This window comes from Chrysemys picta, chromosome 3, assembly GCF_011386835.1.
Source record: "Chrysemys picta bellii isolate R12L10 chromosome 3, ASM1138683v2, whole genome shotgun sequence".
Classification (NCBI taxonomy): Eukaryota; Metazoa; Chordata; order Testudines; family Emydidae; genus Chrysemys; species Chrysemys picta.
In genome coordinates, this window is record NC_088793.1 from 164441570 (window position 1) to 164463395 (window position 21826).

Genomic DNA, 21826 nt, shown 5'->3' on the forward strand with positions numbered 1-21826 from the left:
TCTACCAGTAGCTGCTCCAATTGCTGTAGCTGGATTTGAGCAGTTCACTTTCTTGTCTATGTCATTGAGAATATTAAATTACTACTGATTTAGTTTTCTCCACAGGGTACACAGCCCCTGGGCGTGTTATATGCAAGCAAAGTGCCCAGAAAGCTTAAATGGATATACAGAGGACTGATAGAAATTCCCTTGTAGTAAGGTACTTTGAGAAACCTTGTGATGTTCACATTTGGCAAAGCTAGTGCTTAGCAGTGCCAGGAGCTGTAGAAATACTCAGGGTAGGGGGAGAGTTCATGGATGTCAAATGTGCCAATACCTGGGGAGGAGTAGGGCCCTAATAGAAAACATAGGGCCTGCTGCTGCTCTCACATAGGGCCTGATCCAAAGTCATTAAAGTCAATGGAAGTCGTTGCATTGACCTCAGTGGGCTTGGATCAGGCCTCTGACACCAGTAAGTAAAAGTTGACTTCAGTGAAGCTAGGCCAGATTCACACTGGTGCATCAGTGAAAAGAATCACATCTATAAACTCCAGCAGAGGGAGTATGTCAAGACCCCTCAGACTCTACTTGATAAAAGTTTGACACTTAGGGCAAGTCTACACTACAAAATTAAGTTTACCTAAGTTATATTGACGTACAGCCACTGCAGTAATTAAATCACTTTTGCACATCCACACTACGCTCCTTTCCTTGTGCCAGCGGTGTGCATTCTCACCAGGAGGGCTTGCACCGATTTACCTCTGTGTGGGGCATTATGGGACAGCTTCTGAAAGGCAGCAACAGTTGATGTATACAACAAGCATCTACACTGACACAGCGTCAGTCTAACTACATCGACCAGTGCTTTGTCTCTCGTGGAGGTGGAGTTACTATTAGGTTGGTGTAGTAGGTGAGTTACGTTGGTGGGAGCTACATTTTAGTCTAGATGCTTACAGAGTTGGGTCACCGTAAACTGCCTTACATTGACCTAAGTCTGTATTGTAGACCAGGCCTCAGTAAATTTTACTTTTGTCAGTTAGATGTAACCCGACATGGGTATAGCGCACTGATTTAAAAAAAACAAAAACCACTCCTGTGGAATTTTTGTAAGCACTCTTGCTTTAATGGAAATCCCAAGATTTCTAAGAGGTACCATTAACACACTTATTTTCTTTTTGTATGTATGGCGAAGGAGTTAATCCAGACGGGCACACTGATATTTTGTGGTCCTGAAGCAATTTACGGTAGAAGGAAATATCGCCCATTGAAACAGTGCTAGGTATACAGCAAAGATTCCTCATTAGAACAGCCAACTGAACTGGTTACGTATATTAGGGGTAGGAGTGGCTGTGCTGGGGGGGGGGGGGGGGGAGGGGAGTACAAATTGTACACTCCAGCAAGGAGAGAAGTTGCGTGACATTTAAGGCAATTTAAGTTTAGACTCCTCCTTCGACTGGCTGAGGGCCTGATCCAAAGCCCAGTGAAGGCAGTGGAAAGGCCCGTTGGGCCAGGCCTTGCATAACTGTGCTATGCAGTCACAGGCAGGACAAGCGAGGGTCTCACAGGCGGCAAGAGGAGATGCTTTTGACACTGACTTTTGGATACAGTAGAGGATCAGGAGTGGTAAGTCCAATAGGATGACTTCCAATAACCAAAACAAATGTAGTTTAATGGTATGATCCAAATGCTGCTAAAGGCAACAGAAGACTGTCCTTGACCTCTGTGGGCACTAGACTGGATCCTATCTTAATACCACCGTGTTCCAGATTAATTTTGAATTATGAGGTTATTCCCCTCCCCCCCCGATAAATTACAAATACAAATTCAGATCAAATATAGCTTCTCCCTCCTCCCCCCCCCCCCCCAGTATCAACAAGGCCTTTGGGAAAAAATATACTTCTTTTGCACATCTATGTGAATGACAGCTGTGGAGACTGAAGTTCTTGAGGTCTGGCCCAGGCAGCCCCAGAGCAAGCTTCACCAGTGTACCAGCTTGTCTCAACCTTGACCTGGGGGGGCCATCTCTAGTGGAAAGTGGGCAGTTGCCTGTCTCGTCAGTCCTTGGCCTCTGACACTGTAAGCAATGATGTGCATTATGATGGTTTCCCATGATGTGTCTACTGTGAATTAAACTGTGTAGCCAACTCATTCCCTGTATGTCCGTGAACAGCCATCAGATGATCACTGGTAACTTTTTTTTTTTTTTTTGGTCACTGGTGCCCTAGCTTAGTTCCATACTGGTAGGGTGACCAGATGTCCTGCTATTTGGGACTTTTTTTTTAATATGGGCTCCTATTACCACACGCGCGCACACACACACCCTGTCCCGATTTTTCACACTTGCTGTCTGGTCAACCTACACTGGTGATCTAATGGTGAAAGGCTCTGAATCCCATTACAATCCCTATTGTTAGGGACTACTACTGTTCTAGAACACTAATACAAAAAATAGGAGGGACAATCCTGCTTCCATTGAATGGGAATTCTGCCACTGACTTTGATGAAAGGCAGACCGATATAATACGTGGTGGGTTGTGCACCAATAGACAGAGTGTGTCTGTCTTTGTTAAGCCAGCAGAATGCCTCATATGTTGAATTTCAATCTGTCTTAATGTATCTTGGAGAGCTGTGATTCAAGATAAATGAGTTCATGCATTGTAAACAGAACATACATTAAATGTAACTTTGTAACAGTGATAAACAATATGAATGTTGCTATGACAGAGAAGTCACTACTAATTTGGCAACTTGTTTATGTCAATTGGTTTGCGAAGGCTCCCTGGCAATGGAGACATTAATATTATACCCACACTGACTGCTTCTGGAACTGGTGATAATTATGAACATATAACAGCAGCCAACAAGGGACCTGATCCTGCAGCCAGTGGAGAGGCTGCAACAATTGGCTCGGCATATGCAATGTCTAATCTTGTTTGACTTCTCTGCCATTGGTATCTGTTTTTGTACTGTATGTGTGTTCAGTGCTATATGGAGCAGAGGGGAAGACTGTCTCTGTCCAAAGAAGAACATTTGGTGTGGCGTGTGCCTGAAATGTCCAGATTTCAAAGCTATCTTGTTTCTCCCTCTAGAAGTCTGTAAAGCTCTGACTTAATAGTGCTTTATGATGTGTTTGGGGTCTGGGGCTTGCTGTGCTTGAGGCGAGTTACACGTGTGGCAACTTCCTATCTGAGAGAGACGCGCTCTCTGTGTCTTCAGAGTCCTAGGTACTTCCTTTCCCGGCTATAATGTGATTGTGCAGCTTGTTAGTCTGACTTAGCACCGGGAGAACGACTAGGATTCTGTTCTGCACCATCCGCCGAATCGCTGCTGAATTCCAGTGACAGGGTTTCTGTTACTGACGGTGAGGCGGTAGGAGCCAGACAAGACCCAGCTTGACTTTCATATTCTAGGTTGTCCCTGCAGATTGAGTTTGCTGCAGTCTAGGTTGAGTTTGCAAATGAAAAGATATTTTTTTTTCTGATTAAACAAACTGGGAATCATTGAAAGACAATAAACAGGGAATCATGATGCCATCTTTACTGAGCTACTGCTCGGAAAACAGGCACACTTTAAGATGGGTTAGACCATAATAAGTTAGGAAATGGCAAAAATAGGACACTGAGGTTTTGACAGGTGCACCTTTAACAGCCTTTCTAGTTCCAATGCCAATAATGTTTAAGATAAAGTTTCTGTGGTGCTGGGATCTCTTCCAGGTGGGATGGGGCGGGAAAGGCTAAGGTTAAAGAAGAATTTGAACTCTCTCCCAACACTTGAGTTTTTCAGCTACTAATGAATGATTCTTTTTTATCTCTGGGTCTCTTCTGGTCCTCTTCCATGCTTTGTTTCTCCCTCCATCCTTCCAGGGTGCCCAGAAAAGCAGTAACCTATTGACCAGCAGCACTGTGCCAGCAGCACAGTAGCCCTTTCTCAGCTGTACTGAGACTGGATTGTTTGTGCCAAGTGATGGTGGTATCTCTTTAAGAGGATTACAGACCTGCACCATCCACTCCAATTGCCACAGGCACAAGGGGGCGTTTTGAGCACATAACCTCTTTTCTACACAAAGAGCCAGAGCCATTTTAACACTATAGGAGGGTACGTTAGAAGCTGCTGCTGTTTGGAATGAGGGTTTCATGTACCTGCTGCGGGAGTTTGAAGAATTAGTACCCCACAGCATGGCAGCGCCTTGAAGTGCGGCCTCTGTCAGCTGCTGCCAGCACCCTCAGGGGAGTGTTTCCATGCCGTCCTGGGAGGAGAAGCAGAGGAGGGGAGAAAATATTGTATCTTTCCAGCCCATGTAACTCTTTTATGGCAGGGTTTTCAAAGCCACCAAGGGGATTTGGATGCCCAATTCTCATGGAAATTGGGTGTCTGACTCTTGGGCAGCTTTATAATATAGGGAGATATACCTATCTCATAGAACTGGAAGGGACCCTGAAAAGTCATGGAGTCCAGCCCCCTGCCTTCACTAGCAGGACCAAGTACTGATTTTTGCCCCCTGCTCTCTAAGTGGCCCCCTCAAAGATTGAACTCACAACCCTGGGTATAGCAGGCCAATGTTCAAACCACTGAGCTATTTCTCCTGCTTCCTGCCACTAAGTAAGGAAAATAGCAAAAGCCATTACTTAAAGGTGACCCTTCTGAGACATCTGGGTTCTCCAATATATCTGCTGCCACTCAGTCCTGGCTACCTGTATATTAAGGCCTGTTTTTTATCCCCCTCCACTGTAAACTAGGAGTGATTCTATAGGAATCAGTGCAGTTACATCCAAGTGAATGTGGTTTGAGAGGAGAATTGGGCCCAATAAGACCAGAGGGATTTGGCCCCTAATCAGGTAAGAGGAACCTTTAATTTTTGTTAACTATTTTCACTAAAAGGACTGAAAGTTTTTTCTATCCTAGGTTAATGGAGACGGCAAGAGAAATGACCAGGGAATCCTTACCTATCAAATGCCTTGAAGCAGTTATCCTGGGGATGTATCCTTTTCTCCATGTGAAGTTTGTTCCAACGGGGGTAACCACTTAAAAATAATACTAGTTAATGTATCTGCACTTTAGGGATGCAGTATGACAGCCCCTGTGGAAGGTGAGTTAGAGGGGCTCCATGTGTCTAAGTGATTTTCAGTGATTTATTGAATAAATGAATCCTCCTTATTAGGAACTCAGCGTGGTACTAGGCCCTGATCTTCTAGTGTAAATCAGCACAATCCTATTAAAGTCAACTCCATTGACTTTGACATCTGTTTACGCCGTCTGAGGATCTGACCCTAAATGCCTAGATAAATAGCTATCTAGTTCAGGTCTTAAATCCTTCCATAGCCATCCTGGGCAAATCATTAACAGACTGTTGACTGAGTTTGAAATTCAGGTCTGTACTATCTAGGTTTCTATAACATATGCCCAACACAGTACTATCTGAGTCTTGATGCCTTTTGTCACTGATCCCCTCTAATTGTGCTGTGTACAGAACTAAGAATGTGCATGTTGTAATGTAGCTAAACCTTTAAACTACTGTAAAGTAATGCTCTGGTTCTTATTCAAACCCAGAAAAGCAAAGGAGGTTCAGCTTTCAGGCTGAGACTCTCTTCCTTGTACTGGTACCAGTGAATTAACCTGCTTTGTCCTAAGGTTCTGGAGTAGCACAAGACTGGGCTACGTGTGCTGCTGCACACCATGTGTGTTCTGATCCTGCTCCCTGGGAAGTTCCGCGACAGAGCATTGAGGGCCCTAAATGCAAAAGGGTAGGGCTGTCAAGTGATTTAAAAAAAATTTAATCGTGATTAATCACGCAATTAAACAATTACAGAATACCATTCATTTAAATATTTTTGGAGGTTTTCTACATTTTCAAATATATTGATTTCAATTACAACATAGAATACAAAGTGTACAATGCTCACTTTATATTTACTTTTGATTACAAATATTTGCACGGTAAAAAACAAGAAATAGTATTTTTCGATTCACCTCATACATGTACTGTAGTGCAATCTCTTTTATTGTGAAAGTTGAACTTACAAATGTAGAATTGTGTACAAAAAAAACCTGCATTCAAAAATAAAACAATGTAAAACTTTAGAGCCTACAAGTCCACTCAGTCCTATTTCTTGTTCAGCCAATCGCTGAGACAAACAAGTTTGTTTACATTTGCAGAAGATAATGCTGCCCACTTCTTGTTAACAATGTCACCTGAAAGTGAGTACAGGTGTTCGCATGGCACTGTTGCAGCCGGCATCACAAGATATTTACATGCCAGATGCGCTAAAGATTCATATGTCCCTTCATGCTTCAACCACCATTCCAGAGGACATGCCTCCATGCTGATGATGGGTTCTGCTCGATAACAATCCAAAGCAGTGCAGACCGATGCATGTGCATTTTCAAAATCTGAGTCAGATGCCACCAGCAGAAGGTTGATTTTGTTTTTTTGGTGATTCGGGTTCTGTAGTTTCTGCATCTGAGTGTTGCTCTTTTAAGACTTCAGAAAGCCTGCTCCACACTTCGTCCCTCTCAGATTTTGGAAGGCACTTCAGATTCTTAAACCTTGGGTCAAGTGTTGTGTCTATCTTTAGAAATCTCACATTGGTACCTTCTTTGTGTTTTGTCAAATCTGCAGTGAAAGCATTCTTAAAACGAACAACATGTGCTGACTCATCATCCAAGACTGCTATAATATGAAATATATGGCAGAATGCAGGTAAAACAGAGCCAGAGGTATACAGTTCTCCCCCAAAGAGTTCAGTCACAAATTTAATTAACGCATTATTTTTTTTATGAGCATGATCAGCATGGAAGCATGTCCTCTGGAATGGTGGCCAAAGCATGAAGGGGCATACAAATGTTTAGCATATCTGGCACGTAAATACCTTGCAATGCTGGCTACAAAAGTCCCATGCAAATACCTGTTCTCACTTTCTGGTGACATTGTAAATAAGAAGTGGGCAGCATTATCTCCATAAATGTAAACAAACTTGTTTGTCTTAGCAATTGGCTGAACAAGAAGTAGGACTGAGTGGACTTGTAGGCTCTAAAGTTTTACATTGTTTTATTTTTGAATGCAGTTATGTAACAAAAAAATCTACATTTTTAAGTTGCACTGTCATGATAAAGAGATTGCACTACAGTATTTGTATGAGGTGAATTGAAAAATTCGATTTCTTTTGTTTTTTACAGTGCAAATATTTGTAGTAATATAAAATGAGCACTGTACACTTGGTATTCTGCGTAATAGAAATCAATATAATTGAAAATGTAGAAAAACATCAAAAAATATTTAATACATTTCAATTGGTATTCTGTTGTTTAACAGTGAGATTAAAATTGCGATTAATTTTTTTGAGTTAATCACGTGAGTTAACTGCGATTAATCAACAGCTCTACAAAAGGGTGAGGTAAAATCTCTTGCTTTCTCCAGGAGAACTGTTTCATAACATCCAAAATGCTTATTCCATCACCTTTGCCTCTCCCATCCACCTTCCCCGCGACCAAAATAGAAGCTTCATCTAGTGTCTTCCATGCAAACTATCTGAGTGAGGGCCAGGATCTGCTCCCAGTCACACCCAAACAGTCCCATTGAAACTGGGAATAGATTCAGGGCCAGAATCTTTACAACTTGATCTTCATTTGCAAAGATGTCTTTTAAAATACTCGTGTTACATCTGAAAGGAACCACAGCCAACCATCTCCTTTGGATGGAGCTGACTTTGCCTGGTTAGTGGCTATTGGGTCAGCGAAGTCCATGTTACAGTGAACTGTTCTGATGGCGTATTTTGGCTCATGAGTGGTCCCTCAAGTCTACAATGCATTTGTGCTTGGTTAAAATGATAGAAAAGGGAAAAGAGACCTTGGGTTTAATTCTGATCTCATTCATGCTAGCTTTACACCCATTTAACTCCACTGACTTGAATGGAGTTGAATTTATACCTATAGGAAAGTTCAGAATCAGGCCTGCAGATGTTCGTTATCTCTCTCCTGATGGTTTCTATCTTCTTGGACGTGAATAACCTCTCCGGCAGGTTTTAAATAGGGGTGGGGAAGTGGCTCATTTGGGTTTTCCTGGAAAGTTATTAAAGCCTCGGAGCCACCTGTGGGACGAAAATAACATAATTTCTAGTCATCTGATAGTATTTCACTTTCCGGATGGTAGAAGTATGAGGGCAGATCAGATCTTCTATTATTTTGGGTCCATAAAAGTGGAGAGACCATCCCCACAGCTAAAACTCCCCCACCCTCCCACTGAAAATCAAAAGGACCGCTACTAGTCCAGTGACTATGCAGGTCTGGGAATCCTATGCACACTTAGGGTGTCAAGCTGTGAGGGCCAAAGACTGACTCCAGGAACAAGAATGATGATCTGTGATGCCTATAATCATGGTGTTATGGTCCTATGCTATCCTATTACTTACATTCCCATATGTTTGTGTATATACTTACAGAATGCTTATGGACATGTCACCTAAATATTGTTGCTAGGCCTGGTAGAAAAATTTCTTTTGAAACTTTTTTGTCAGAAAATTTGGTTTTCAAGGAAATGACCATTTTTGTGGGAATTGTCTGCTTCCCTTGAAAACGTATTAATTTTTGGTCAGCAAACTGAGAGCGCCCAAATTGGAAACTTTTAGCAGTTTCTGGATAATTTTTTTTTTTGGCAGTTTCCAACAGTTTTCGGGTTTTGGCTGCAATTTTGTGACTTTCCTACCAAAAAACCAGTTTTTCATGGAACATTTGAATAAAAACGGCTTTCCTGTTCATTTCCCTGGAAAACCTCACCCAGATACCTGGAGTTGCCGCCGGGGAGAGGATGGACCCTCCTGCAGGAACTCCTTGCTCTTGTAGACTTTGAACCCCCAGGAACTAGTAGCCAGTCCAGGTGTCATGTGTATGACTACATGTTCAAAACTCACCATCAAAATTTCTTGTGCAAAATTGATGCCCCCAGTGCCTGTTTGTGAATGTAGTTGCTGGTGGCTGTGTAGGAGGCATGCTGAGCGAGCCGGAAACGTGCCGGGGGGTTCAGACTCGCTCGCCCCTGGCAACCAACCTTGGCGGGGAGCAGAAGCCACCTCCCCAGCCATGCTCTCTCAGGCAGCCACCAGCCCGCCATGCTGCAGAGTAGTGTCCCAGTGGCCGGAAGGGGCTAGTCCTGCCCTTTCTGCTCCTGGTCCCCCCAGCCCCTTCCTCTCCCTGGCATTTGGGGATGTCCCCCCTGATGTGTTGTCCAGCCCCGCCCTCACTCTGTCTCTTCCTTCCCCCAGCTCCTCCCCCCCCCCCATGCCTCCTGCACGCCGCTGAACAGCTGATTCTCGACAGGCAGGAGGTGCTGTAGGGGGGAGGGGAAGGAGGGGCCTGTTAGTGGGTGCTGAGCACCCACAATTTTTTTTTCCTTGGGTGCTTCAGCCCCAGAGCCCGCAGAGTCAGCGCCTATGGCTGGGAATGCATTTCTGTAAAGGGTCTTGGCAAGGATAGTCTGTGGGAGGTCCTTTCGTGACGAGCACTGGGGATCTGATCCAAAGTCCACTGACGTCAATGGGAGTCTTTTCATAGACTTCATTCAGCTTTAGATCAGGCCCTTGGCGTATTTTAGCTGTTTTGTCACAACCTATGGATTGCCCCCAGACACTGCCTCTCTGTACAGGCAGCAGTGAGCATAAGCATCTGTGGCTTGGTTTCCAGTTAGGAGATATTATTTGTCATTCTCTTCTTCCTCCCCCCATGTCCCTCCCCCAAATGTCAAGGTGATCTTTTCAAACATGTCTGAGCCATGCATCCCTGAATTTTGTGTCACCCTCCAGTTTCCTTCTCTGTGGAAATAAGATACTGGTTATAATAACTTCTGTGTGCTGACAAGCTTCCCTGTTGCTTGGATACCAAAAAGGGCATAGACCAACACAGCAGCCCTCTGGGGGAGTCTTTAAGCTGAGACCTCCTAGCGCAGAGCCGATTAGGGAGATGTCACTTTAATCGGGCTGCTTGCCAGCTTGTGCCATCAGCTTTTACTGAGACTTTTTTTAACCTCCTGTGTAATCCTTCTTCGTGTCGAATTAGGTTTTACAGAACTTCCTTTCGCACTAGACGCATCTCAAAACATTTGGACGGGGGAGGAGTTAGCTATTGGTACTGCAGGGCCTGCATATGCCAAGAGAGCAGCTCTTCTGTGCTTAGCAGAAGCTCTCCCACATCCATGGCTATTACATTCCTAGCAAACGGAGCTGGGAGGACCTATATAGGTCTCTTAGTTAGATGCATAGACAAACTGAACTACCTACTTAACCGAACCCATCTAACTATCTGCTTCCATGGCCTCACCCCATCATCACAGGCACAGCTGTGCAGGGATGAGCCCCTAATGTGTTCTCTGTGCGTTGTTCAGTCCAGGTTTAAATCCAGCAAACAATGGAACTTCCACCACATCCACTGCGAGAAAGCATTAGAACTAGTTCTGGTCACAGACAGGGAGTAATGGTGAAGGAGTCAAAGCTAACCAAAAAGTGCCATGGGCACCTTTTCCACCCCAAATTCATCTTATTAAAACAGGTGCAGGTAAAAAATCATAAGGGGGGTGGAAGGTCACCTAGGACATACTGTTGGAAAATCTTATGTGCAATACAGAGGATCAGATCCTCAATTGGTATAAATCAGCTTACATAATCACTGACTTCAAAGCACCTACCTCAATTTACACCAGTTGAGGATCTGGCTCAGAAAGTATATTTAAAGAAAAAGCAAAGCAATTGTATGGGGAAAAAGAGACCAGCATATAACCAAGCTAGGAAGGTGAGAATTGAGGAGATTTAATGGCTTATTGTACCTGCCATTTATTTGGATACCAGTTTCAAAGACACTTGCCACAGCTACCATCCTGGATCCCTGTGTTTCCACCTGGCCTGCAAAGGATTTCCTGGCCTGCAGGGTGAATCCCATTGATTATCACTGAGTTCTGTAAGAGAGATCGTCCCTTACTGTAGGAAAACTGGACTGTTGGAAGATTTCTACTTAATAGCTATAACCACTTGGGCAGCTAATAATAAATGCTGTAAAAAGGGAACAAGAGGAATCTTTATCAATGGGCCATCTATGTAACTGAAAATCTCCTGGGAATCTTTAATTCTAGTTGGACACTGAAGGTTGGCACTCTAAGAAGGGCAACACTGGCATGGCAGGTTTGAGAGGAGAGGACCCCCCCCCATCTTCTCCCCTTCCACTATTTCAAGCCCTGGCTGTATTCCTTGGGAGCCATAGCTGTCGTACACAGTGGTTATCATTAGAGAAGGACTGAGCCAAAACTCTGGATCCAAACACTTGGGGAAGATTAGGTCCAGATGTGAACTTTGTAGCTATTTGCTCCAGTAATAATGAGCTAGACCAAATCCCTGGATCTAAACTTCCTTGGACTCTGGGGAACTTGGATCTGAATCCACACTACGTTGCTTGGGGCCTCTCTGATTATGTACAGCTGGCCCTGTGAGGCCCTCTGCCTCTCTGATATTGCTAGCAGTTTCATGATGCTTTTGCAAGTAGCTTATCCATTTTTGCTGAAGCCTTAAACCTTCTCTGACAAACGTGTCAAGGGTGTGAGGTTTATTTCTCCCTCTGCCGCCTTGCTCCAAGTTAACAGCCTCACTCTTGTCAGCCTAAATAAAGCTGCCTCCCATTCTGTCTGCTCTTATCCCCTTTGCTTTTCTAGCTAAGGATGAGTGCAGTGCCTTGTGCCAGCTCCTCTTCCACAGCAGTGAGCACTCCAGGGGCCTTATGGGCCGCTCCCCTAGCCAGGGGCAAGGGCAAGAAAAGAGGGTATATGAGAGTCCTGGGTACTCCATGGCCAGCTGGTTCTAAACTCAGCCGTGTCCCCGGAGTCTGGGCTCTGTGATGTGTCAGGCTGGAGATATGTAAAATACTGGAGGATTTTAGTGAATTAATTGTGAAAATTAATAGCACAATCAGTACAGCAGGGGCTTGCTAGTTATCTGACAGTAAATTCAATGTGATGCTCTCTCTGCTATTTCAGTTTTCATTCAATAGGACATGGATGTTTGTACTGAAAACATAACTGCATGTAGGAGCAAATCCGGATATTCTGTGGGTGCTCCGGAGCTGGACCATCCATGGGGAAAAAAAATAATGGGTGCTCAGCACTCACCAGCCACAGCTGTTTGGCGGCGCCCCATCCGCTAGTTGTGGGTGCTGCCACGAGTTGTTTGGCAGGTCGGGGGAGGGCGGAGACCAGTGAGCGGTGGACGGGCGGGACCTTGGGGAGGGGGCGGAGCAAGGGTGGGAAGAGGTGGAGTGAGAGCGGGGCCTTGGGAAGGGGCGGAGAGAGGACGGGGCCTCGGGGAAGGGGCAGGGCCTCAGGGCAGGGCAGAGCAGGTGTGGAGCACCCCCAGGGAAAACTAAAAGTCGGTGCCAGTGATTCTTGCAGCTGAAGAAGGAGCTATTATGGCTTTAGGCACCTGGGAAGGTGCTGGAGATAATTTGGGGTCTGAGATAAGTGCACCGAACTGAATGTTTCTGATAAAATCACCATCAGTGAAATAGTTAACAATATTGGCATCTAAAATGCTGTCCTTAGTTTCTAGAGCTAATACTTGAGCCGAATGGGACAATTCACACCCTTCAGAGCTATTGTTTCAAGCTGCCTGCACATTTAGGAAGACATTGCTGCACTTATTTATGCTCAGATCCATATTTTCAAGCTTTTCCTCTCAACTGTAAGGACACAGTTTAGTTCTTTGTTTGTTTTTGTTTTGTTTTCTTTTCTCCCCGTGAAAGCATAGATTCTGGAACTTGGATCTGGATCTGATATTTTGGGTGTCTTGAACTCTGTTTACGCTGGGTTGAACCCAGAACTAAACACTTCCCAAGCCTTGAGAGAAACTCCGGTTCAGATCTGATCTTTGCAGCTAGACCTTTTTGCTTGAAACAGACTCTATGGAAAGGTTTGTCTCTACAGAAGCTCCTCCTTTGTGCAGTTCCTTCATAGTCAGCTGGAAAGTCCTGGCCCTCAGATGAAGTGAATTTAACTTGCCGAGCATCTCTCATCCATTTTACTGTAAAAATACTTTGATGCCAGCTATTCCCCTAGTGTGGTTAAGGCCAGACAAGATCAGCCCCCTGCTGTTGTCCATATCTCCTCTCCATGGAACAAATTCTCAGGTCCTTACTCAAGGAAAATCCCATGCAGGGAACTGACATCCGGGCAACCTTCCCTTCATGGAGCTTGGACTGGATCATTTCTTTGGCAGGGTGTGTGTCTCAAAGCCTGCACCTATGTAGTGGCCCTTGGCCTATCTCCGTGGTCTCTCCTGGGACCCCTCCAGCTCCAGTTAGCTCCAGAGGAGAATTCCCTGCTGGCTCTGCAGCTGACCCTGGTTGGAGGGAGGGGTTCATGCTGCAGAAGGGGGAAGTGCTTACGTTAATACTGATAGAGCCAGTAGATCATGAGCCCAGCAAGCGGAGGGGAAATAATGCAACAGAGAGCAGTCCTCTCCCACAGCTGTGAATCCCAACCTCTGCAGATGCCCCGGTGGAGGAGCTTCCTGAAGGTCCAGGAAATGGGGGTATGATTCACTGAAAGCAGCAATCCTATCTGCCCATCTCTGTTCCTCCCCAGGACTGCCAGGTGTTTGTTCCCCTCTCTCCCAAGTGGGCAGAAGGGGCAGTTTGTGCCTCAGTCTTTATTCAGTCCAAGCGCCCATCAAAGTCAATAGGAGTTTGGCCTGGGTACAAACTGCTTAAGGCACATGTGTCAAACTCAAGGCCCGCGGGCCACATCCGGCCCGCCATACAATTATATCCGGCCCGCGAAATCGTTTTATATATCTGTTTTTAATGGCCCTGTGATATGACGCCCCAATAACACACACTACAAATCCCATGATGCAGTGCAATTGCCGCCAACGGCAAGCCGCGGTTCAAGTTCGCGGTCTGTTGATGTATACAACGCTAATATCAAATCAAAGCTAGACCCCAACAATGGCCAAGAGAAAAATTGATTCTGAAAACCGAGGCTTTCAAAGCCGGTGGGAGAATGAGTATATGTTTACTGAAATTGCAGGTAAACCAGTGTGTCTCCTTTGCGGGAGTAATATCGCTGTAATGAAGGAGTATAACCTAAGACGGCACTACGAGACGAAACATGAGAACAAATTCAAAAACCTGAGCGCAGGACAGAAGCTACAAAAGGTAGAGGAGTTGAAGAAGAATTTGACATCCCAGCAGACGTTTTTCACCAAAGCAAAATCACAAAGTGAAGCTGCTGTGAAAGCAAGTTTCATTGTGGCCGAAGAGATCGCCAAATCAGGACGGCCGTTTACCGAGGGGGAATTCGTAAAGAATTGTATGATGAAAATGTGCGACGTCCTTTGTCCAGATAAAACGCGAGCGTTTGCAAATGTAAGCCTCAGCAGAAACACTGTTGCTAATCGGGTTTGTGAGATGGCGACTGATTTGAAAACACAGTTGATTGAAAGAGCAAAAGATTTTGTTGCATACTCCCTTGCCGTGGATGAAACTACTGACGCGACTGACACTGCACAGCTGGCGATATTTATCTGTGGTGTGGATTCCAATTTGTGCGTAACAGAGGAAATACTGGACATTAAATCGATGCACGGGACAACGAAAGGAGAAGACATCTTTGGAAATGTATTTCAAAGTGTAACCGACATGAAACTGCCGTGGGAAAAACTCGTTGGACTTACAACAGATGGCGCACCTGCTATGTGTGGTGAAAAAAATGGACTGGTGGGAAGGATGCGCTCAAAGATGCGGGAGGAGAACTGTGCCGGTGAGTTGACAGTGTATCACTGCATCATACACCAGGAATCGCTGAGTGCTAAAGTCCTAAAAATGGATCATGTGATGAACACTGTAACACAAACCGTCAACTTTATCAGAGCCCACGGTTTAAATCACCGCCAATTCCAGTCTTTTCTGCGGGAAATAGATAGCGAGTTTGGCGATATGCCATATCATACGGAGGTCCGGTGGCTAAGTCGGGGAAAAGTTCTCAAAAGACACTTTGAGCTGCGAGAGGAAATCTGCCAGTTCATGGACAGTAAGGGGAAAGACTGCACAGTTCTGCGGGATGAAAAGTGGAAATGTGAGTTGGCGTTCCTGGCTGACATAACGTCGCATCTTAGCGCTTTAAACCTTCAACTCCAGGGACGGGAGCACATAATAACCGATATGCATGATGCAGTGAAGGCATTTCAAGTGAAGCTGCGCTTATGGGAGACACAAATGCACCAATGCAACTTGTCTCACTTTCCCTGTTGCCAAGTAATACGGAACCAAGAAAGTGCCACAGTTTTCCCAAATGCCACCTTTGCTGAAAAACTCAGCGCGCTGCGCACTGAGTTCGCACGGCGCTTCAGTGACTTTGAGGCACAGAAAAGTAACTTCGAGCTGCTTCGCAACCCATTTGCAGTCGATGTGGAAACCGCACCTGTAGAAATGCAGATGGAGCTGATAGAACTGCAATGTAACGGGACACTGAAGGCAAAGTACGACACTGCGGGGCCAGCACAGTTCACTCGCTTCATTCCTGAAGCGATGCCGCAGCTCCGCCAACATGCGGCTCGAATCCTGTCCATGTTTGGCAGCACATATCTGTGCGAGCAGCTGTTCTCTGTGATGAAAATTAACAAAACGTCACACAGGAGTCGCCTCACTGATGAACACCTGCAATCGATCCTGAGAATCTTCACAACACAGAACCTAACCCCAAACATAAACGAACTTGTTGCAAAGAAAAGACTCCAAGTATCAGGCTCTGACTAAATAGGACAAGAAAATGGAATGTTATGATTTGTTATGATTATACTTTTGCTTTAAATTCAATTTTTTATTTATATTTTCAGATTTTTTAATATTCCAGCATGTACAGATTTTGAATGTATTGTATTGACAGGATATTTTTTTATGAAGAGCAAAATATTTTAAGTTGAAATGTATTTATTTTGGAATGATATCCTGTATTTTGGTTCATATTAATGGTTAAAAAACATAAATATTTAGTCTGTTAAATAAATGGTTATACTGTTCGGCCCGCGAGTTTTGAGTTTTGGCCCCCTGTGCAATTGAGTTTGACACCCCTGGTGTATAGGAACAATGAAGGAACTGCAAGTGGCCAGGGGAGAATTCCTGTGGAAGAGGAGTTGTGTAGGCTGACAAATACCCTGTGGAATCTCCCACCTCTTCCCATGGCCCCTGGAGTAGGAGATGTCAGGCAAGATGAGGCAGGTTGGGAGATTAGCATACCTGAGTGCTATGGGGGATTCTGGACAGCTGCACAGCCCATAGATAACCCTGGGGAGACTGCTCTAATTTATAACCAGAGTTATATTGGCCCCTTCAGTAGCCTGGAATCTGGAGTGGGTAGCCACATTTGCTTCTTCCACCTCTGGCATGTTGTGCCTTGTGTGCTGTAGCACAGAACTGAATTCCTGATTCCCAGTCCTGCAGACAGACCCACGTCTCTCAAAAATGTGACTATGAGAGCAGTATTGGTATGTCTTGGCATTCTGTTTGCTGCAGCACAGCTCTATTTGTGGGGGAGGGAGGGGGGAATAGAAAGGAGATAATGACACCCAGCCAGAGGGGAAGATCTAAGTTGCCCTTCTAACCAATTTGCTGTGTGTTTCATTTCATCTCTGGTGGAGATTCTGATTGACTTGTCGCTTAGCAGATGCATCATGCACCTAAAGGTTAATTTTCACAGCAGTTGTTTCTGTGATAGCTGATGGTAAGTAAAGCCGTTTCCTTCCTCCAAAGGCTTTTACTCCTACTTAGAGCTTAATGCAATTAAATTGCGACTTCTGAGACCTTATGGTAGAAGCGTGTGCATATGGGCAGGTGGCCATGGAGGCTTTGTGTGGACTTAGTAGAGAGCTACTCAGAGTGAAACAGGATTAAAACCCTTTTATAATGAAGGGAACAATTGTGGCAGATCAGTGCAACACTTGAAAGTTTAATAGGTGCTAACAAAAGGCATTGGTCTAGTCAGTTACATAGAATAATAAATACAATAGGCCTCTAAAAGAGTATATCCATAGAAGAAAAATGATAGTAACCTGATCTTAGTATATACAGAATATTGCATTCTGTTACTACAAGAGTGAGGTCACATTTTAAATGAAGCAGTTGTAGGCGTAATTCTCCAACTGGTGTAACTGCATTGGGCCTGATTCTGATCTTTCATTGGATTTACACTCATTTAATTCCATTGACTTCAGTGAGGTTACTCCTGATTTTTCACTGGTGTAATTGAACTTACAGTCAAGACCACTGAATGCATTGGAGATACTCCGGATTAACACCAGTGTAGCTAAGATCAGAATCTGTGTTTGTTTATTGTAATCTGGAGGTAGTAGATGGATGGCGGGATGCATATACTGCCATGGTTTATCCAGTTGCACCATGTGTTATGCTTGGATTTCTGGGCTGCTTAAACGATCTACTCTGCAGGCTTGTTCTTTTATTCTGTGTTGCAAGAAATGCATATTGGTTGGTGGGGAGAGTCCATTAATGCGCAGAAGATGTAGACCTACCAGGCTTGCTATGTTTGTCTCTACTTCTTTTAATGTGTTTTCTCTGTATCAAATTATTCAGTTTGATGCTCGGGGTAAAAAAAAATTTTTTTTTGCTCAAAAATGTTGCCTTCTTGAATGTGCTGGATTCCTGTTTAATCCTCCACTTCAGTGGAGTGACTCTGGGTTTAATGGCTCCAGGCCTTAACCATGGTTAGGAAGATACAGAACAAGTGAGGTTTTTTCACATGTAGAGCCCCTCTCTTCTCGCTCTTACCAGAGGGTAATGAGTTCATGTTCTGGTCTCACTGAGTAGAGAGGTGATAGAACTTGGTGTAAATTGGCAGAACTCTGTTAAAGTCAATGGAACCATGTCGACACCAGCAGAGGATCTGGCCGATTGTTTGTTTGTTTGTTTTGAGGTGCTGGGCAAAGACATCAATATGATTTAACCTTTGGAGTATTGACTTTATACCTCTGGGTCTAGATGATCTTGGAATCCTTTTCTAGTGAGTTTCAGGGATTCCAAGGCATGCTCATGCTGGAAGGAGAAGAATAGGAAAAAATGGTGGTGGTCTCACAAAGTGAGACTTGTCCAATGCCAGCTGTGTGAAACCACCTGGAGAAAAGAATTTGGAGGACATATGAGGATCACTGGGTATTCTTCTTCACACCGCTTTAGGAACTAGGGGCTGAATTTGAGTTGATGCTACTGTATATCAGGAGTGACTCCATTGATTTCAATGGAGTTACACTGGCATAAGTATATAGTGTCAGTTCAAGTGAACTCAGAATCAGGATCCCGATCTTTTCTTTTCTTGTGTTGGTAAAAAGTTTTTTGTTCTCCAATTTCTAAGCAGCTGTCAGGCACTCCTGGTATGCAGGAAGCGGGGAGGAAAGCAGGCTATAGGCAGGGAGAATTTTCAGACTAATGCCCTAAGCCATTTCAACTATGTAATGCCTATTGTGTTTGTGTTAAAGAATTTGGGGGGCAAGGAGGGAGAGAGAGGGGGAATGCCAAAGATCCCAGGATCAGGAATTGTATATGCAACATTTTTCTTTGTTGGGTCATCCCTTGTTTTCTATACTGAGAGAGATTTTGGCCAGATCTTGAGCTGCAGACGGGGCAGTGTGGGTGAGAGTGCAGGGGGATAGTCTTAAACCATCTTTGTCCCTTTGGATCCTGGGCTGATCTGTGCTAGGCCTATTCCTCTAATTCTCCCCCACAGTGCAACTTAGAGGATTTCTCCAAGGGCTGAAGGCTACTAACTTCTTCTGGCTGTTCTAGGCCTGTTCCAGCAGCTGGGGTTCAGTTGGGCATAAGGATACCCCAACAACACTACTTTTCCCGTAGCCATGTCCCCTGCCTCCACCACAGAGAAGAGTGAGCAGTTTTACCTCGCCAGAGAAACCCACTGGCAGAGCAGCATAAGGCAGCTGTGGATCCAGATTCTGTCCTCTGCTCCAGCCCCTTTATGCTACTGGAGCAACTGAGGGTTCTGGAATAACCAGCTGGCTATGTTAGGGAGGAGCACAGGGGTGTGCCATGGGTGTGGACAGCGTATGCTTTTTTGCTTCCGTGAGCCCTGGCCATGGTAATGGCCCTGAGGGAAGGGAGCTTAGAATAGTGGAATTTGAAATAGAGACTGCTCTGGGGTTAAACTAGCCCTTAGCAGCCCCTGAGGCCGGGGGAGAGTCCTTCCTCCGGCTGCATCGAGTGGCTCTCTGATGCAGGTGAAGATCTGGCCCTTTGACTTGAGGGGAGGCCATTTTACTCTGAGGGCAAAGGGCCTGCTTTTCTATTTCACACTGGCTTCACGCTGGTCTGATTCCATTGACCTTAAAGAGTTACTCTTGACTCACGCTGATGTGACTGAGAGCAGAACCAGGCCTAAAGGATCTAATTTTAGTGCCTCCATTCTAGTCCCTCCTTCTCACCCTTCAGCAAAGATAATTTGATTGGTATGCTGCGGCTGACCATATCTGTGCCCCTTGCATCTGTAACCCAATGGTGGGTGGGTGTTATTCTGTGCTGATATGCAGAGAATATGAGTTGTTCTAGCCTACAGCTAAAGCTCAAGCTGTAGCAGCTCATATGTTTAGCTCTGGAGGTCCCTGATCCAGTCCCCAGTGTGACAGCCAAGAGGGCAGTTGTCGCACACTTGGCATTCCAGACACACATGGAGTAGGGTAGGCATTTAGTGTCAGCTGTTGGTGTTGGTGAGGTGATGGAAGAACCAAAAAAGCATGAACAATATCACCTCCCTACCCAGCTGAGTGGGACTTGCTGAGTTCTTTGGTTAGGTTTGCTTGTGATGCTTAACAAGAAATGAAGAAGCCAGGTATTCAGAAGGCCCAACCCGTCTGTCCTAATATGCAGAGGGAGACTTGCCTGCACAAGGATGTCAGGATCATTTCTGTTTCCCCTTTAAGACCACATCTTGTCCAATCTCCTAGCTGGCAAAGGATGGCTGGATTTGGCTCCCACTGGAACCAACCAGCACCAGTCCTGAATCTGTAGGGAGCCACTCCAGAAATGATCATACAGAGGTGGCACCAGCAGGGGTTGAGGAAATGATCTAGATAACTACACGTAGCTTCCCTGTGGAGTACTGTATTATGCTGCTGTAAGGCAGCTCTCTTCTGGAGACTTCTCAAGGTGTATTTGGAATGGCTGATCACCATAACATGGTCAGGTTAAAAGATGGCTACTCTTGGTCATCTCTTTGTGCCAGTGTCTGGAGTGAATCCTTTTTTTAACCCAGCTGCTCTTGTTTTATGCATTTAATGGGATATCTGAGGACAAAAACACTCACATGGCACTGATTGTCAGAATGAAGGTGAGTTTATAAACTGGAGGAATAAAAACCTCTTCAAATGAGACCTATGGCATGGGATCTTTTGTAGCATCTGAAGGCTGTGGAGATGTGGAAAACTCTGAGCCGCAGCCAGCTCCAAAATGGAACCAGAGGAAGGTCCTTGGGAGTGCAGAACAGAGGAACTCTGCATTGGTATTAGCTGAAGGAACAAATGCTGGGGGCATGCGCTAGTTTTCCTGCATACTGATCTGGCTTAGCCTTTTTACAGGCATGGTCAGGGTACTGGGAGTCAGGCCCCTTCCTGGCTCTGCTACTGACTTGGTGCGTGACCTGGGGCAAATGACATAAGCTTTCTGTGCCTCATCCACCAATAGTAAAATGGGTATTATAACGCCTACCTTCCCGGGGCATTATGGGAGTGAATGTTTTTGTAAAGGAGTCTGAGCCCCTCGGGTGGAAGGTGCAAGAGGACTTACAACAATATTTGCTTTACAACCTTTGGTCAGAGTTGCCTTAACACAATGCATATCAGATACTTAACCAATGGGCAGCCTTCCATGGAACGATTCCCAATCAGCTTTAAAACCCACTTCTCAGGAAACTATTTTCATCATGTGGTGCTTGGGATTTACTGCAATGGCCGGTACGGGTCACTGGGCATGAGCAGAAGATCAGACCTGATGGACAAACCTTTGACCTATCGAACTCTGACCGATCTCGTCTTTGAATTTGAAGATTCCTATAAAAAGTATCTACATTCAGTCAAAAAAGTAAAAATTGGATTATACGTCCCACACGAGCCACACAGCTTTCAGCCCATTGAGTGGAAGCAGCTGGTCCTCAATGTAGCAAAGATGATGCGGACGGACATAAGGAAGGAGCTGGAGAAATATGCCAGGGATATGAGAATGAAGGTAGGTGCATGCCTTGGGAGTCTGGGTCTGATTTTGTTCACACTGGAGTAAATTGGGAGTAATTCTGTTGATGTTAATGGAGTTACACCAGAGTAAAACCAGTCTGAGATTAGAATCCGACCTGGTGTGTCCATCTAATCTGTCCCTCTGTGTTTTTCTCCTCAACTGTGTGTTGCATGTTTTCAAGTCCTTTTCTGTCACTTTTTATTTGTAGGATCTCTCCCTCCTCACCTGACATTTGTGGCCCAGAACTTCTCCTAGTTATAAGGGGTAAATATCCAGTCTGCTGTTAGCAAATAGCTTGCTGAGTCTTGAGCTTGGAAGAAAATCACTGAGCAGAGCTAGTGACTCTCTGGTGTCTGGAGAGTCATGTGCATGCTCCAGTTGTTGGCCCGGATTCTCTGCTGCACCGACTTGCTGCTTGGGACAGCAAAGAGGTAGTCCCAGGCTGTCAGGGAACCAGTTCTGGTTCCCTGATTCACTGCCCAGCCCCGTTGCATGTTACAGCAGCCTCAGAGCTGCTGTAACATGCACCTGCTGACAGTGGTCTCCAAGGGACCAGCTGCCAGCTGAGTATAACCAAGGGCAG

At 45.1% G+C, this 21826-nt stretch overlaps 2 protein-coding genes across 4 annotated transcripts in view; both read left to right on the forward strand.

The window, feature by feature from the left end:
- Positions 1 to 21826, forward strand: part of VASH2 (vasohibin 2) — a 63843-nt gene that overhangs the window by 27460 nt on the left and 14557 nt on the right. For all 3 annotated transcript variants that reach the window (XM_005288732.4, XM_065589447.1, XM_024099889.3), the window contains 2 exons: positions 4882 to 4956; positions 20856 to 21237. In XM_005288732.4, the coding sequence (XP_005288789.1) occupies positions 4882 to 4956; positions 20856 to 21237 (457 nt within the window). The remainder of the gene's footprint in view (positions 1 to 4881; positions 4957 to 20855; positions 21238 to 21826) is intronic.
- LOC135982487 (general transcription factor II-I repeat domain-containing protein 2A-like) lies at positions 12794 to 16006 on the forward strand. Its single transcript, XM_065589445.1, has 2 exons — positions 12794 to 12911; positions 14030 to 16006. Exon 2 carries the CDS (start codon positions 14071 to 14073, stop codon positions 15754 to 15756), a length of 1686 nt encoding a protein of 561 aa, XP_065445517.1. The 5' UTR covers positions 12794 to 12911; positions 14030 to 14070; the 3' UTR covers positions 15757 to 16006.

What these genes read in the sequence shown, in the direction of transcription:
- LOC135982487 (XM_065589445.1), top strand. Translation starts at nt 14,071, where the DNA reads ATGAAGGAGTATAACCTAAGACGGCACTACGAGACGAAACATGAGAAC.